General features: G+C 37.4%; 1 protein-coding gene across 4 annotated transcripts in view; it reads right to left on the bottom strand.

The window, feature by feature from the left end:
• LOC120539674 (disintegrin and metalloproteinase domain-containing protein 12) overlaps positions 1-18,088 on the bottom strand; it is a 568,760-nt gene that overhangs the window by 48,089 nt on the left and 502,583 nt on the right. For 3 of the 4 annotated variants that reach the window (XM_039770006.1, XM_039770016.1, XM_039770034.1), the window contains 6 exons: positions 7,907-7,996; positions 7,161-7,356; positions 6,678-6,786; positions 5,808-6,006; positions 2,992-3,069; positions 841-949 (listed from right to left, as the gene is read on the bottom strand). In XM_039770006.1, coding sequence (XP_039625940.1) covers positions 841-949; positions 2,992-3,069; positions 5,808-6,006; positions 6,678-6,786; positions 7,161-7,356; positions 7,907-7,996 — 781 coding nt within the window. Of the gene's footprint in view, positions 1-339; positions 950-2,991; positions 3,070-5,807; positions 6,007-6,677; positions 6,787-7,160; positions 7,357-7,906; positions 7,997-18,088 lie in introns of those variants that run through there. The other variant, XM_039770025.1, reaches the window with a different exon arrangement.

Here is an 18,088-nt window from a genome sequence, read left to right on the forward strand (position 1 = left end):
ATGTTTTGCTGCATAAGCAGGATGGATTAATAACTGTTTTTTATTCCTAGACTTTTCACGTTATAAAACTTTAGCTTATTAGTATCACCAGTATTTTGGAAAACAGAAAGTTACAGAGAGCTGGATTTTAGCCTTGTGTGCTATACAGAGAATAAGCCACAATACATATTGCATAATTACAAGATGACAACTTTGAACAATGTTCACAGAGTAAATAGCTTAACTTTCATCTTGTGAAGTCCTGAACAGTTCTGTGTTAAACAGGATAAATGAAACAACACTATGCAAGGCAGACATTAATAACTGTTGCTTACATCAAGTTTACAAACTAGATGGGGAGACAAATGGCGTCACACATGTGCACCTTTGGGATAGCTTAAAGGCTCAGGTGGTGTTAATTTCATGCCAGTCAACAAGGTGGCGGTGTATACTAACACCTCTTGTCTTCCTCCCTCCACAGACTGGACGATCGACACCCTGACCACCTCTGATGTCACTTTCAGTGTCTGTTCCCCTGGACCTGCCTCTTCCAGTCAGGCTTTTTTTTTTGCTGCAAAGAGTTTATTTTTGCATTTATAATATATGGGGTGGCAGTGTCACCCTAAACCTTTTTTATTTATTCTGTTATTATTTTTTTTTTTTACAATGGATAAAACCGACACACATGCAGAATTTATATATGTTGATTTCATTGTATGGCCACCTCTACCTCTGAAAAAAACATACATGTTTTTCCCCAGTCTTTTATGGGTATCTGATAAATCAATGCAAGGTTGGGTTTGTCCAGAAATTTTAAGCAAGGGTAGAAAGGCAAGTAGCTACTAAAAATATTGGACTCACTTGCAAGCCTCATAGGTCCACTGTCAATGCTGCCACCAAATCCAGGTGTGTTACAGTACGGAGGAGACCATTCAGCTTCACAGTGGCAGTTCTTGTTATTGTTACACACCTGTATTCATTTTAAAAGAACAATAATAAGAAATCAGAGGGAACTTTGACAAACTTATTATTACGCACTTGAAGAGCTGATGTTCTAGACTCACTTATTCAAACTGAAAATCTTCATAACAAAATTTTTGTTTTCCTTTATAATAGATAATGATATTCCAAAAGCCTTTAATAAAACATAAGGCGATTAAAATAAGAATGACTGTTTATTTAATGATTTGAGACAAAACGACTGCGATGGAAAAAGTACCAAAATGGCACATTTTGTTCCTGAGTACCTATATAATTACTACATTTTGTTCCATTTTGTCATAAATAATAAGATAATTTTAATGAGGTTTTATTGAATTAGTGTGGTATTCAGTTGTATAAATAAAAGACCCATTAATATGAAATACAGGATTTCTCTTCCTTTTGGTTTCTACATACAGTAATCCCTCGCTACTTCGCGGTTCACTTTTCGCGGATTCACGACTTCGCAGGTTTTTAAATATAGTAGTAGTATTTCCTAGTCTAAGAACAACAAAACAAGTTTGGTGACTAAGTGCGTTGTAACACTGGCTGTGATTGGTACATGGGAGGGAGACGACAAATCACAGCTTCCCGCTTTCTAATCGGGCCCGTGATTGGTGCTTTGACTGATGCCCAGATTCCACAGCACCTCCCCTTGTCTCTCTGTCGCGGCCATTTCGCTTCAAGCTTTCTCGCCGAGCGGTTTACTTTACACTGTACTGTGTGTTGAACTTCGCTTCAATTTTCACCCCCTGCAATGGCTCCCAAACGTGCTCCTTCTTCCAAGGCTGGTGCTGAGCCTAAACGCCAACGAAGAATGATGACGATCCCTGAGAAGGTGAAACTTCTGGATATGTTGAAGGAAGGGAGAACATTCGCGGCTGTGGCTGCAGACTGGCTAAGGATCTGCAAGAGCGGTCACAGGAATGGGACGATGGTATGGTTCGATCAGTCCAGTTTTCCAACAAGGTCGACGACGTCATGACCGCCTACAAGCTGCTCTTCGACCGGAAAAAGAAGCAGCGGCAGCAGCTGCCAATCACAATGCTTTTGCAGCCTCGCAAAAAAGAGCCAGTCCCTATTACTACTACGGTGCCCCAGGAATTGGCACCGCCGTCTGAAGAGACGTAAAATACAGTCATCGGCTGTGCAGTAAAAGTCATCATCATCTTCATCGTCATCGTTTTTACTGCACAGCATATTCATCATCATCATCATCACGTCATATATAGGTACGTGTACTTCGCTATACAGTAACTGTAAACTTATCTACCGATTTCATATTGCTTAACAGTTGTCCCTGTTATTAATAGAGTAAAGGGTGGGTTGTAAACACTACAGGGAGGGTTTAAAAATGTCCAAATACACGTTAAATTATTAAATAAATATTATGTCCCTACTTCGCGGAAATTCAGTTATTGCGGCCGGCCTTGGAACCTATCTCCCGCGATAAACGAGGGATTACTGTATACAGTTGTAAAACAGAGACTGGAAAACTGTCAATTGAAGAACACCACTGTGCATGGCAGAATTAGCAAGTAGTAATTTTATGAAAATGAACAATTACCACAGAACATATAAGGGCTATGAAGAAGAATTTTAAATTCCATACAAATAAGGGTGCAGTAGTGTGAAGTGTTTACTTAAATAACCACACAGAAACTCCTTGTTTTAAGTTATTTCAGGGCCCCATTTCTTTTTGCATAAGCATACTTGTTAAAAGTGAGGCTAACTGAAGGTGGCCCTTAGAAAGGTACATGGACCGTGTAATTACCTGATGCACCATTCTTGGAAACCTTCTGCTTTCAGTTCCATAATTGCTGTCAGAATTAATATTAAACAAAGGACCAGTCCTCAAATATCTGAATCTCCTACTGACCCCAGTATACATCAGTGATGATGATATGTCTAGGTACATCATATGAAGCATACACTGTTAAAATAACTTTAAAAAGTGGCGTTGATTTCTCACTTTAACTTAAACATATTAGGTGCTGTTTTTCACCTAATAGATAGTGTTTTAGTACTCACCCCATGACTGTTACACTTTGAAGCACACTCATGAACTCCAAATACGCTGACATTTTGGCACTGACGATTAAGACACATCTAAAAGCAGAAAAGCAAAATTAAAGATGAAATAAGAAAATGAGTGTTGATAATTCCCTTGAGCAAGGTCCTTAACCTTCAATTGCTCCAGGGGCGCTGTACAATGGCTGAAATGCAAAAATGAACAAATTCCTAATACGAGAAATCGTATAAGGCTAAATAAAGAACCAATAATTCATTCACACTTTTGTTTTTAAACTACATAAGAAAAACATCAATCGGTTTGCAGTTGTTTCGGAATGCAGCAGCAAGAATTTTAATCCGAAAAAGAAACTGAGTACACCTCACCAGTTGTAGGGTTGTTACGCTGGTTATTTTAGAATTGACTTTAAAATGCTACTAATCTATATATATATAAAATTCTTTTTGCTTTGAAACGGAAATTACGTATGAACACAGAACACATTATAATGCACTCGTGCACTCACATTTGAAACGGAAATTATGTATGACCACAACAGTCAGGTTACACAGAGAAAGTGAGACAGAAGGAGATCGAGAGAGACGGCTCGCTGATCAGCATATACGACAATCACAATTGACGGCCTCACAAACACCCGAACAACGTGCTGAACAGAATCAAATTCGACGGATGCAGTATTCACAGGCTACCACGTCACACAGGCATCAGTGTCTGAATTGTAACATTGAAAAAGATTATTGCCTTCATCCAAAAGTTACAATAGGAGAAATGGACATCATGTGTGAGTACTGCCAACCACAGTGGGTTAAATTTGAATCACGTGGGATGTGTTGTTCAGACGGTAAGGTGAAATTAACACCTTGAAGCCATCCACCTGAACCGTTGTTGTCTGTTATTTCTGGCGCAAATCCACATTCAACTCATTTTCTACAGAACATTAGGAAATACAATTCGTGTTTTCAGATGACATTGTTTGGCACCACGGCTGCTCCCATTTAAAATGCAGGGGCAAATCTTTCATAGAATTGGGTCATTAATGCCGTTGCCTCATGAGAGCCACAAATTTCTCCCTTCCTCTCAGTGAGCGAAGCCACTGGGTAATCTGCTAGTCTTATATACAAACGTCTATATGTGGAAGTATGTGTGTCTGTCTGTCTGGCCCAGGAAGTGCGAGGCACCCTGGAAGTGTGAGGCTACAGCATGAAGCTCAAAGTGAAACCACCGAGAAAAGAGAAACTCGCATAGCTGCTATATACACAAGTGAGGTGAGCATATTGCCAAAACAAAACCTCGGAGGAGACACTCACTTAACTGCTGATAGACAGTGGAGGAGAGCACATTGGCAAAACAAAACCACTGAGGAAAGAGTGATTGAAATGCCAGAATCCATGGTTTCTAGGAGCCCAGGCTTTTTACAGAACAGACTTACACAGCTAGTGGTATATAAAGCTTTTAAAAAGTGTGTCTCCTTCCAACCTTTTGAAGTGCCAGGTTGTAACTATAAATCTTCTTTTAGCGGTCTGCTTATCAGTCCAAGAGCCAAGCATAAAAGAAGTGGTGACGCAGCCTTTTTTCTGTTATGCACCAAAAACCTAGAATACTTGACCATTAGAGATCCACCAGGCTAATACTGTGGAACATTTTAAAAAAAGCCCACTTCTTTAATTTTGCTTTTTTGTAGTAACATTTTACTTCTACTCTTAGTAAACTAATATCCATCCATCCATTATCCAACCCACTATATCCTAACTAGAGGGTCACGGTGGGTCTGCTGGAGCCAATAACAGCTAACACAGGGTGCAAGGCAGAAAACAAACCTCAGACAGGGTGCCAGCCCAGTGCAGGACACACCCACACACACTAGGGACAATGTAGAATCGCCAATGCACCTAACCTGCATGTCTTTGGACTGTGGGAGGAAACCGGAGCAAGTAAACTAATATGCATAGAATTTTCAAATTCCTAAATGAGTTTGTAATCATTATTAATCTTTACTTTTCTCTGTTTTTTCCCAGTTCTTCTGTGGTGGTGTTCTGTGCTGCCACCACCTGAACAAGGCACTGTGTACTGTACTGCAATGTTTGAATAAAATTGGATACCCCAACTTCCCACAAGATGAAGCCAAAAAACACAATGAGAAACGAGTTAAGAACATTTATGTTACATAAAATGCTAGTGCGGGCTGTGTGATCTTTTCACCTAGGAACCCCTGAAGATTTTATTTTTTTTCAGTTTTGAGTTTTTGTTTATTTTTTCTGCCCCCCCCAGATATCTGACCTTATCATAGGATTCATTTTTAGAGACCTAACAAAGGATTCTATGTATAAAGAATCTACTTCTCTATTAATTACATATCTATTTTATGCAAGTGTGCATTATTTATTTTGTGTATGTTATTTATTCATTTTTATGTATTTTTAATTTGTTTTTAACCTTTTTTTGAACATCTTGTATAACACTTTCAGCTGCATACTTTGTATGAGAATGTGCTATTGAATAAATGCTGCTGTTTTGAGCAAAACACAGTCCCTGGTTTAAAAAACACACTGCATACTTAATAAAAGTGGCAATACAAGCAAAAGAATTAAAATTTTTCCAAAGCATCATAACTCTTCATATCAATTTCCATTGTCACTTTAAATGTAAGAAAGAAATCATGTAGTTCACTATAATTGTAAGCTTAGGTCATTTGTTAATCTCTCAGTTTCCAATGAAATGTTGTGAAAATGACATTTAAAAGTTCAATTACTTCAAGTTATTTGAGTCTTCAGATATTATATTTCTTGCATTGGGATTCTGGACATTAATTTCTCACCATACTCTCTCCACACTTAGTGCCGGTAAGCACAAGTCCAGGATCAGGCATGTCATCGCCCAAATAGACATGTGTGCCACGGCATAAGATTCGTCCACCTTCTTGTAAGGGAATGTTGGTTTCTATGGAAACAGCATTTGTGCCAATTACTGGACGGTTGGCTCCACCTTGACATTGAATTTTTCCGCACTTGGCATCCCTGAAACAGTAAAAATTTAAAGCTGAAGTACACAAAAATATGAACTATTACATCTCATAGTGAAACAAACAGGAGTTCTAAGCCTTTCCCAACAAATACATATACATTAAAAGTCCTCAGTATTGTCCAATATTCAAAACAGTTTATCAATGACAGCAGTAAAGCTTTATGTTTATTGAATCCACATTATTAAAATGAAAGGGATGTTACAAAAATTACAAAAAAAGCATTGTGGCATAGTAATCAGTTATATACAAACAGAAACAGTGTGGAGCAGCTATGAGTCATTTCTTCCTATTCTTTAGTCTACAATTAACAAAATCCTACCCCAAATGACTAGTTGTTTTCCGCTCATCCAGAGTTTAACTTCTTTTGTGATGTGTCCACAGTATTTTATTTACTGAAACACTTTGTGCCTTTTGAAGGGTGGCAATTCTAAAGTACACTTTTCCTCTTTTTTTTTTAATGATGTTTGGACACATTTCAACTGAAATTGTTTTTCATCATGATTTTTGAAAGTAGTCAGTCACTTTTTTCCCCACATAATGACTAGAAACTATGTCTTTATTTTCAGGCCTTTAGTATAACTGTTTCCATTCAATGTATTTTTGTAATGTAAAATATAATAAATATAAAAACAAGACTATAGTTACAAACAGTTCATCTCTTACTGCGTTTCGCATTTCATAAATGATCCCTTGGAGTTCTTCCCACAGTTTCCATATGGGTCACCTGCAGAGTTTACTCTTTCAAAACAGATCCCAGGAGCCGGCTTAGCACCTGAACAAAGGGAAAAGAAAACATTTACATCATTCGCCTATGATCAACAGAATGTTTTAAAAACCATAGGGGATTGATTCTAATGAGCTTATAAAAACAGTGTTATCTGTAAGCCACAAAGCTGCATATTGTGAAGAGACCTTTTAGCACAAATAATCATTTAAACACTTCTGAAAGCCTTGATCAGTCTGATTTTTGCTCTGTATCAATGTATCTAAAAGACCTTTTTTTTTGTGATTCCAACCCATTGCATGTACAGTATAGTATGTATTAAACTACACAGCTTAACAGAAGACTTCACACTTTTAATTCAAAGCATTCATTACATTTACAATAATCGACAACAGAGCTCACATATAATGGGAAATACATACCCTGTCCCCAGAGTGTTATGCATTGCTGCTCATGGGTCTGACAGATTCCATTATAACAGTACCCATCAATCATGTGGCATGAATGGCCATCATGTAAGTAGACATTTGCAGGACAGTGTGGGCTGGCTCCTGTGCAAAATTCAGGAAGATCACATGCATTACTGGATTCCCTGCATGGAGTACCTGCTGGTTTCAGCTAGAAAACAAAAATCACCATAGCTGAATAATTTAAATGAAATGAATGTCCTTAATATCTAGTAAAATGACACCTTTTATTGGCTAACTAGAAAGATTGCCCGAAGAAGGTGCCTGAGTTGCCTCAAAAGCTTGCATATTTTTAATCTTTAAAGTTAGCCAATAAAAGGTGTCATTTTGCTTAACTTCTCACTACATCCATAATGTCTAACACGATACAACACCCTAGTACTACTTAATATACGGTTGCATTTTTGCCTATGCCATTAACATCAAGAACAGCCTAAGAATAAATACGAGAAAACATTAATGATGTTACAAAGTCTATACACAGTCCTTTAACTGATTAAATATAATTGTTAAAGTAAATAGCCACTCTTAATGAATGACCATAAAAACTCAATCACATGTGTATGCTTTTCAAATATCACATTTCTGCATAATTTTTGGTAACCTATGGCTTATATTAGTGGAGTTTTTTTTAATCACAGGAAAGGAAGACAATAATGTTTAAAATATTTTCCTAAAATATCACAGATTGCCATAACTACCTTACAAGCATCACAGCATTGACCATGTGCACAAACTGCATCCATCTTCAAAGTGCAAGTGGTGGCATTACAGCAAGGGTTTGTACATTCCTGAAAATAAAAACAAGACAAAGTAAAGCCTGGCTAGTGTGCTGCCTCTGCTTTCTTTTACTTGCCTGGATGGAACTGTATCTATGCCCCTCACCGCTAAAATGAAGAGATCACTCAATTCTAACCTGTTTAACAGCAAGTTATTTGAAGAGAGATTCATATTAAATTGTGACTCTTAGCAAATCACTGCTGTGCACTGTTGCTCACATTTCTGTAAAGTACTGTTGGAGACTTAAATGCTTCTTAGGTGTTCGCAGGCATGTGTTAGCACACAATATTCTTCTTACAATTATGAGACGGTAAATAAAGGCACTAGAGGGCAAGTGTTACCCTGTCTAGAAACAGAAAGATAAACGTCTCACTGAAGAGATGTGGAAAAGCCATAAGATTTAGGATGTGAATTAAGCAGTAATGGTAACACTGTAGAAAAGGAACTACCTCTAAATCATTTATTTATCACTTACTTGTAGGTAACAAGAAATTAATGAAGGAAGGACTTATTTGGTCTTAATAAGACTTAAAAAGCATCAATATCGCGGTTATCTATCACTTTCTGTAATGTGGAATATTAAGGAGTATCCATATTATACTAAAAAAATGTCAATGAAGTGCTTTATTTGGTCTCATTAGTCAGGAATTAAGAATTAACAAGCCTAACACTAAACTATGGACTGCACAGAGACATAATATATTCACCTCTGGCCTTTCTAAAGTGAAGAAAATTGTTTATTTATTGTTTGTTCAAGAGGTCATTATGACATGATTAATGTGCTTTTGGGCACAGCCATCAGCAGTGTGTCCAGAGAGAGAGTGTCGACCATGTTGAGAGGTTTACTTAACTCAGCAGTGACATTCCTGTCTCTGGGAGAGCATGGGGGATCATGTGGTCTCTGGAAAGGGGTGTGTGGGGCTCCCAACATCTTTGCAAAAGGACCAAGGTCCAAGTCTTTACAGTCCTGGTGCTTCCTGTTTTGCTATATGTGTGCGAGACATGGATGCTATCCAGTGACCCAAGACAAAGACTGGACTCCTTTGGTACTCTGTCTCTTCAGAGAATCCTTGGGTACTGCTGGTTTGACTTTGTGTTGAACAAGCGATTGCTCACGGAGTCCCAAATAAGGCACAGTAACTATATTGTGAGGGACCATCAGTTACAGCGCTAATACGACCACATTGCGCAATCCCCTGAAGGTGATCCGCTTTGCAGGATCCTCATTGTTGAGGACCTGAGCGGCTGGATGAGACTAAGAGGACACCCATGTAATACTGGGCTCTGGCAGATAGATGGTCATTTCTGGAGGGTGAGACTGGAATGCATGTCTGCCTGGGGTGCTGCCAACCAGGATCCCAAGCTACTTCTTTGTGTGGTGGTTACAACAATGTGCTAAACCAGTGCATGCTCTTCAACCTGACCTGACCTGTTATTTGTGGTTTATTTGGACACTAATGTGTATCTTTTATTTTAAATTCCAGACATACCATATTAACCTATATTGAAAGCTAATTAAAGATGTATAGATTTATAGGTTTTCATTTTTATTTTATTAGGTTTATGTTGGATTCACACTGTTTTACAGCACTTCAAACTAAGGTACAGGGTTCTGTATTCTTTTTATTATTAGTATTATTATTATTAGTGGTGATGGTAGTATTGTCACATTAAAATTATTTCATGGTTGTCTTACTGACAAGCAACACACTGACATTCCCTGGCACCATTATGAAAAATAATGCATTTAAATAAATAACTTCATTTTATTACCTGATGTACCTCTTAAGATTGGATTAGCATTCTGAAAACACTTAATGAAAATGTTGAAAATGTTAACTCTAACAAATATGCTGCTAGCAGTTACTAGTCTAATTGTATACTATTAATGAAACCAACATACTGATGAGTGGTTTTATTTGTATTTATTAAGAATTAATTAGACACAATAACTGCTTTATTGGTTTTCAGTACCAAATAACCCTTTATTAAGGTCTTGATAAAGAGCACTTACTGACTAATTAGTGCATTGTAGGTAGTCTGAATTCTAGGGCTACCACACTAAAGAAATATAGTGGAACCTCGGGTCACGACCGTAATTCATTCCAAAACTCTAGTTGTAACCCGATTTGGTCGTGACCCGAAGTAATTTCCCCCATAGGATTCTATGTCAATATAATTAATCCGTTCCGGACCGTACGAGCTGTATGTAAATATATATTTTTTAAAGATTTTTAAACACAAAAATAGTTAATTATACCATAGAATGCACAGTGTAATAGTAAACTAAATGTAAAAAATATTGAATAACACTGAGAAAACCTCGAACAGAGAAAACTAACCTTGCAGGAGTTCACGTATAGCCTTACGAACTGCTCTCTGTAAACACTTTTTTTAATGAGTTTTAAGCACAGGGAAAAAAATGAACGTTTGAAAAATCCGTAATTTATACAAAAACTAACCATAAACAACCAAAAAAACTAACCTTGCATGAGTCAAGTTCTGGCATGAAGGAAGTAAGGAGGAACTAGGAGGATAGGAGATTACAGTTTTAAAGTAAAGTCTGTGAAGATGCGGGTTCGCTGCATGCTCCCATCTTGCTTCCGGGAGCCTTTAAACCCATCACTGTCAGTAATGTTACCGATGAGCACGACAGTGAGGCACTACAATGGAGCAATCGGATGGTGCAAAAAGTGCCTGGTGCTTTTATTAAAATCAACAAAACAACAATCAAAAACAAAGTCTAAATTAAAGTACAGTGCTTTCAGAATCCTTCAATAAATAAATGATCCCGTAAAAACAGAAGTGAAGTGTAGGTTAAAATCCAATTGGAAAAAGTCTTCATTAAATATAACGAGATTAAAACAATGCCCAGTGCATTCTTTAACTGCCTTCTCGGCCTTACTGCCTTCTTTAACTGCCTTCTCGTGCTCTCTCTCTCTCGCTTGTGCTGTCGCGCTCTTGCTGCACAGGGAGAGACTGAACATGTGCAGAAATCATCGGCACATACGAACCGGAAGGGAAAATGGCTTGTTCATCACCCGAGTGTGTGGTCATGAACAGATGCAAAAGTTTGGCAAACCTTTTGGTCGTAACCCGATTTGTACGTGGTCCGAGACGTTCGTGACCCGAGGTTCCACTGTATTGCCTTTTAGATACACTTTCTACATGACAATGTAATGATTATTGCCCAGGACTAATAGGAAAAAACTGAGAAAACCCAACCAAAACTCAAAAAACTATTGCAAATGTAATTAATTTTATTATTTACTAAATTAAATAAAGTAGTAATTAATGCATATTCAAATAGTACAAGGAAAAAAGAAAAACATGTATTAAGTAACTAACAATTAAAATTTAAATAATAGCGTTAAAATAAATATCAAAAAGAAATGGGAAAAGTAAGTAAACTTTGTAAATTTCAACTTAGCCAGGAGGATGATAGAAAAGGGAAAACCTAAATTCAAGAAAAAGGGAAAACCTAAATTCAAGTAATTTATTTCAAAGACTGACATACTAGATGGGAATTCCCTAAAGAGAAGGGAAAAGGGCAAATTCATAAAGTGTCTAAGAGGCACAAATAAACTCTAAAACAACTAAACATTAGAAAAAGGAATGAGGTCAAACAGGGGTAGTAGTTTTTACTTGTCAATGATGATGGTGGCATCAAGGGGACAAGAAAAACAATAAATGCTAACGAAAACAGGGGTTAGGTACTGCTGCAGTCCTAACAAACTATCCTAACTTGCTGTCCTGTTTTGATTTTGTTCTAAAAGATGTTAGATTTGGAAAACATGCATGGAGGTGATGATAAAAGGAATAACAGTGGATGTCTGAAGACTTCATCAGCCTGGAAGAATAGATCTTGATAGATGTTGCTTATATAAATCTGTAATACACATATCTAAAATCTCATAGCATTCTGTGCCTATAAACATAATTTTACTATATATTCTTCCTCTTCAAAAGTGGTTAAAGTTAGATGATAAAGTTATAATCTTTATAGAGCACATAGGTTTTATTAAGAGGTACATTTACAGTATATTCTTTAAAAGACTGAAATAAAATGTTGCACAATTTGATATCTCTCTGCTTGTTCCCACAATGCCTTTGTTATTCTGTGATGAATAAGTGAAACGTATGGCCATCACTTGCTTCACCAAAATTGATTCACTGCTGACTAGTTGTTCTCTTTGATTCTTCAAATATAATGTTGCTTTCAAGGCTACCAGCAGAATTTTCTAAACACTTGAAGATATAGATTCTCAAAGCCACTATCTGCCAGGAGGCTGTCACAATAGAGGGATCACCAGCAGGACCTAGCCAAAGCCTCTTTAATGAAAAGGAAACAAAATAGGTGAAGAGGAATTCAATTTGCTGGCAGGCTGCATTATATTTTATTTTTGCTCTGAGCATCTGTAAAATAAGAGGATTACATTGAAAATGATAAGAACCATTTCCTAACTCTGCTATTTCACACATAAGTGGGAAGATCAAAATATCCAAGGCACAAGTAACAATTTTCAAAGTTCATAAAAATGTGTACAGAACCAAAATGTTAGTTTAGAAAGTAGAAATTTGACACAAAACAAAAACTGTCTATCTGTTGGCCAATTAATGGGAAAACAATTAGTTTAATGTGTCATAATGGCAAACACAAAGTTACTGTGTGGTGACTGTTTCCATATATAATAAGCATTTCCTGCCCTATGAAGCTCAACAGTTTGGCTCACTGAATTGTTTCTAGTTTTCCTCATTCCTCCTTTCAGATTAACATCTTCCCTGCTGATCCTGAGTTACTGACTAAAATTGGACATACTGAAATACTACTACTTGTTTTAAATAATAAGTCAGTTAGGATTACCAGTTTCATTAATCCTTCAATCTATTATCTGATGGGGAGCCATTGCCTTTCCATCATCTTTAATGTGTTGGGTGCACTTTTCAAAACAAAGTATACCAGCAGGACTCTTCCTAGAGCTGGCCGGCCATCTAAACTGAGCGATCGGGGGAGAAGGGCCTTAGACAGGGAGGTGACCAAGAACCTGATGGTCACTCTGTCAGAGCTCCAGAGGTCCACTGTGGAGAGAGGAGAACCTTCCAGAAGGACAACCATCTCTGCAGCAATCCACCAATCAGGCCTGTATGGTAGAGTGGCCAGACGGAAGCCACTCCTTAGTAAAAGGCACATGGCAGCACGCCTGGAGTTTGCCAAAAGGAACCTGAAGGACTCTCAGACCATGTGAAATAAAATTCTCTGGTCTGTTGAGATAAAGATTGAACTGTTTGGTGTGAATGCCAGGCGTCACGTTTGGAGGAAACCAGGTACCGCTCATCACCAGGCCAATACCATCCCTACAGTGAAGCATGGTGGTGGCAGCATCATGCTGTGGGGATGTTTTTCAGTGGCAGGTACTGGGAGACTAGTCAGGATAAAGGGAAAGATGACTGCAGCAATGTACAGAGACATCCTGGATGAAAACCTGCTCCATAGCGTTCTTGACCTCAGACTGGGGCGACGGTTCATCTTTCAGCAGGACAACGACCCTAAGCACACAGCCAAGATATCAAAGGAGTGGCTTCAGGACAACTCTGTGAATATCCTTGAGTGGCCCAGCAAGAGCCCAGACTTGAATCCGATTGAACATCTCTGGAGTGATCTTAAAATGGCTGTGCACTGACGCTTCCCATCCAACCTGATGGAGCTTGAGAGGTGCTGCAAAGAGGAATGGGCGAAACTGGCCAAGGATAGGTGTGCCAAGCATGTGGCAGCATATTCAAAAAGTCTTGAGGCTGTAATTGCTGCCAAAGGTGCATCGACAAAGTATTGGGCAAAGGCTGTGAATACTTATGTACATGTGATTTCTCAGTTTTTTTATTTTTAATAAATTTGCAAAAACCTCAAGTAAACTTTTTTCACGTTGTCATTATGGGGTGTTGTTTGTAGAATTCTGAGGAAAAAATTAATTTAATACATTTTGGAATAAGGCTGTAACATAACAAAATGTGGAAAAAGTGATGCGCTGTGAATACTTTCCGGATGCAATGCTTGTACTATTCCTCCCACCTTCACCGTTTCCAACGAAAATATAAAAGTGCAAAAACTTTTTGAATGTTCCTCATAGATTGGGAGAAATAATATACCAAGTGTTGAATTAAACAAAAGGAACAGGCACAAATCAGTGTTAAATGACTAGTTACGGACCAAAATGAAGTGTCAAAATTCAGAAGTCAAAAAGGTGTTGTAGAAGTAGAACACCCAGAAGTTGTATATTGCTAAACACAACAAGGTCATGGTTCTGAGAACTGAGCACCAAATGGCAACATCCTTGACAAAAACCCAAACTAAAATGGTGGCACTATAACATCATTGGCATAGTAATAAAATTAAATAACTTGTGAAAATACACAAACTTCATACATTTAGGTCACTAAGTATTTGAACAGGGACACAATTTGTATAATGTTGGCTTCATATGCCACCACAATGGATTTGAAATGAAGAAATGATTACATGATTAAAGTGTAGGTTTTCAGTATTAATTCAAAGGGTTTAAAAGAAATATTATATGAGCTATTTAGGAATGACAGGCCATTTTTATACATGGACCCCCAATTTTCAGGGGCTCAAAAGTATTTGGACAATTGACTTACAAGCTGTTCCATAGCCAGATGTGTGCAGGTCCCTCATTATATCTTTAACTGTTAAGCAGGTAGAAGATGTGGAATTGATTCCAAGTGTGGAATTTGCATTTGGAATCTGTCTCTGTTAACTCTTAATATGAGGTCAAAAGAGCTGTCCATGCAAGTAAAAACAGTCCATCATTAGGCAGAGAAAACAAAACAAACCCTTTAGAGAAATAGCAGAAACACAAGAAGTGGTCAAATCAATCATACATTCTTAAAGAGAAGGAGCACACCGGTGAACTCAGCAACACCAGAAGGTCTGGAAATCGATAGAAGACAGCTGTTCTGCATGATTGTAGAATTCTGTCCTTGGTGAAGAAAAAACAATTCACAACATTTATCCAAATTAAGAACACTTTCTGAGAGGTAGATCTATCATTGCCAAAGTCTACAATAAAGAGAAGACTACACAAAAGTAAATGCAGAGGGTTTAACACAAGGTGCAAACCATTGGAAATCCTCAAGCACAGGAAGGACAGATTAGACTTTGCCAGAAAATATTACAAAAAAAAAAAAAAGCAGTCCAGTTTTATAAAATTTTTCCTTTGACAAAGGAACGTAATATCAATATGTACTAGAACAATAGATAGAGAAAAGTATGGAGAAGAGAAGAAATGGCTCATGATCTGTTGCGTACCACATTATCTGTGAAACATGGTGGAGACAGTGTTATGATATGGGCATGCCTGACTGCCAATGGAAATCAGACACTAGTGTTTATTGATGATATGACTGCTGGCAGAAGTAGCAGGATAAATGCTAAAGTGTACAGGACTATACTATCTACTCAGATTTAGACAAATGCTGCAAAGCTGATAGGACGATGCTTGACAGTGGAGATGGACAAGCAGCCAAAACATATTGTGACAGCAAACCAAGTGCTTTTCAATGCAAAGAGTTGGAGTATTCTTCAATGGCCAAGTCAATCAAAAGAGCTCAACACAATTGGACATGCATTTCACTTGCTGAAGACAAAACTGATGTCAGAAAGTCCAAAGAACAAGTGGCATCTGAAGACAGCTGGAGTAAAGGCCTGGCAAAGTATCATTAGGATGGAAACCAAGCACTTGGAGATGGTCATGTGTTCCTGACTTCAGGCAGTCATTGACTGTAAAGGATTTTCAACCAAGTAGTTAAAATGATTGTTATATTCGTTATTGTTAGTTTCTCCAAATACTTTTGAGTCCTTGAAAATGGTTATGTATAGAAATGTGTCTATTCTAAACAACCCATACACTGTTTTTGTTAATAGCCTTTAATTAAAGTTGAAAGTCCAGACTTTCATCACATGTAATTGCTTCATTTCAAATCCATTGTGGTGATACACAGATAACATTCCCTAAGGAGAAGGGAAAAGGGCAAATTCATAAAGTGTCTAAGAGGCACAAATAAAATCTAAAACACCTAAATGTTAGAAAAGGAATGAGCACAAACAGGGGCAGTAGTTGTTGCTTGTTAATGGTGATGGTGACACCTAAGGCACAAGAAAAACAATAAATGCTAACGAAAACAGGGGATAGGTACTGCTGTAGTCCTAACAAACTATCCTAACTTGCTGTCCTGTTTTGATTTTGTTCTAAAAGATTTTAGCTTTGGAAAACATGCATGGAGGTGATGATAAAAGGAATAACAGTGGATGTCTGAAGACTTCATCAGCCTGGAAGAATAGATCTTGATAGATGTTGCTTATATAAATTGTTAATACACATATCTAAAATCTCAGAGCATTTTGTGCCTATAAACATAATTTTACTATTCTTCCTCTTCAAAAGTGGTTACAGTTAGATGATAAAGTTATAATCTTTATAGAGCACATATGTTTTATTAAGAGGTACATTTATCCAACCATCCATCCATTATCCAACCCGCTATATCCTAACTACAGGATCACGGGGGTCTGCTGGAGCCAATCCCAGCCAACACAGGGCGCAAGGCAGGAAACAAACCCCGGGCAGGGCACCAGCCCACCGTGCCACCCGGGTACATTTATATTCTTTAAAAGATTGAAATACAATGTTGCACAATTTAATATCTCTCTGCTTGTTCTCACAATGTCTTTGTTATTCTGTCATGAATCAGTGAAACATATGGCCATCACTTGCTTTGCCAAAATTGATTTACTAAGATGGTCATGTGTTCCTGACTTCAGGCAGTCATTGGCTGTAAAGGATTTTCAACCAAGTAGTTACAATGATTGTTATATTCATTATTGTTAGTTTCTCCAAATACTTTTCAGCCCCTGTAATGGGTATGTATACAAATGTCTGTTTTTTCTAAACAATTCATACAATGTTTTTGTTAAAAGCCTTGAATTAAAGCTGAAAGTCTATAATTCGATCACATTTAATTGCTTCATTTCAGATCCACTGTGGTGATACACGGATAAAAAAATTATGAAAACTGTATCACTGTCCAAATACTTATGGACTTAAACATATGTCAAAATTATCATTCAATTATTATTGAAGTAGGATAGGTGCTAACAGTTCTGAACTGGACAAATGAGATGATGTTTTCAGTTTTAATGAAGGCTGCCTTTTGTTTTATTTTAACTATATTCTATTATATTTTATATATACATATTTATGTGTTTTAGGATGATAAAAAGAAAAGCACTATGTACAAAAAATAACTCAACTGAGGCGAAGTCATCTAAAATTAATGACACCATTCGAAACATCATTAAGTATCTGGATATAAAGATAAGAGGTGCTGAATACTTGAGCATTATGGAAAACAGGTAAGTGGGAAGGCTTAGAAAAGTGTGAGATCTTGTAAGTACAAAAATGATTCTTCACAGAAGTACCTACTTAAAAAAAGTCACAACAGAGTGATTAAATAGTGTTAGTAAAGGAGAGTCACATGTCATTTATGTGCAGTAGGAATTTAGGTTATGCAACAAATATTTCCACAGATTCTTATTGTATATAGGTGTTATGGTGTATAAAATCTGTACATTTTGGTTTCCATTATATTTTGTTCAAGACAAGACAACAGATGAACTAAGACAAATTAAAGCAGGTTTTCTTCCCTTACACCTTACTTTTGTTCATAGCTTAGTGCTAATTTGGTTTATTGCCTGGGAAAGGATGCTGAGCTGGTACCTCAGGCTATTGATCACTTTATGGATGGACATCTGGAACAACAAAGTTTAGTTTATAGCCTGGGACAGGAAGAACTACTGATACCTCAAAGTACATCAAAGGTTTTGTTGTGTGGGAAAACGGACAGTGAATTAATTCATCAATCATTTTGACAGCCAGCCAATCAGGTGCATGTGTTGTGAAACCAAGGCATGACATTTCATAATAAATATGCCTTGGTTTGAAAAGCAAGAGAGAGAAGCAAAGGGAGAAGAAAGAGAAGCAAAGGGAGAAGAAGAGAGAAGAAGAGGAACGGACGAAGACGGCCCTTGT

This window comes from Polypterus senegalus, chromosome 1 (genome assembly GCF_016835505.1).
Source record: "Polypterus senegalus isolate Bchr_013 chromosome 1, ASM1683550v1, whole genome shotgun sequence".
In the NCBI taxonomy this organism is placed as follows: domain Eukaryota; kingdom Metazoa; phylum Chordata; class Cladistia; order Polypteriformes; family Polypteridae; genus Polypterus; species Polypterus senegalus.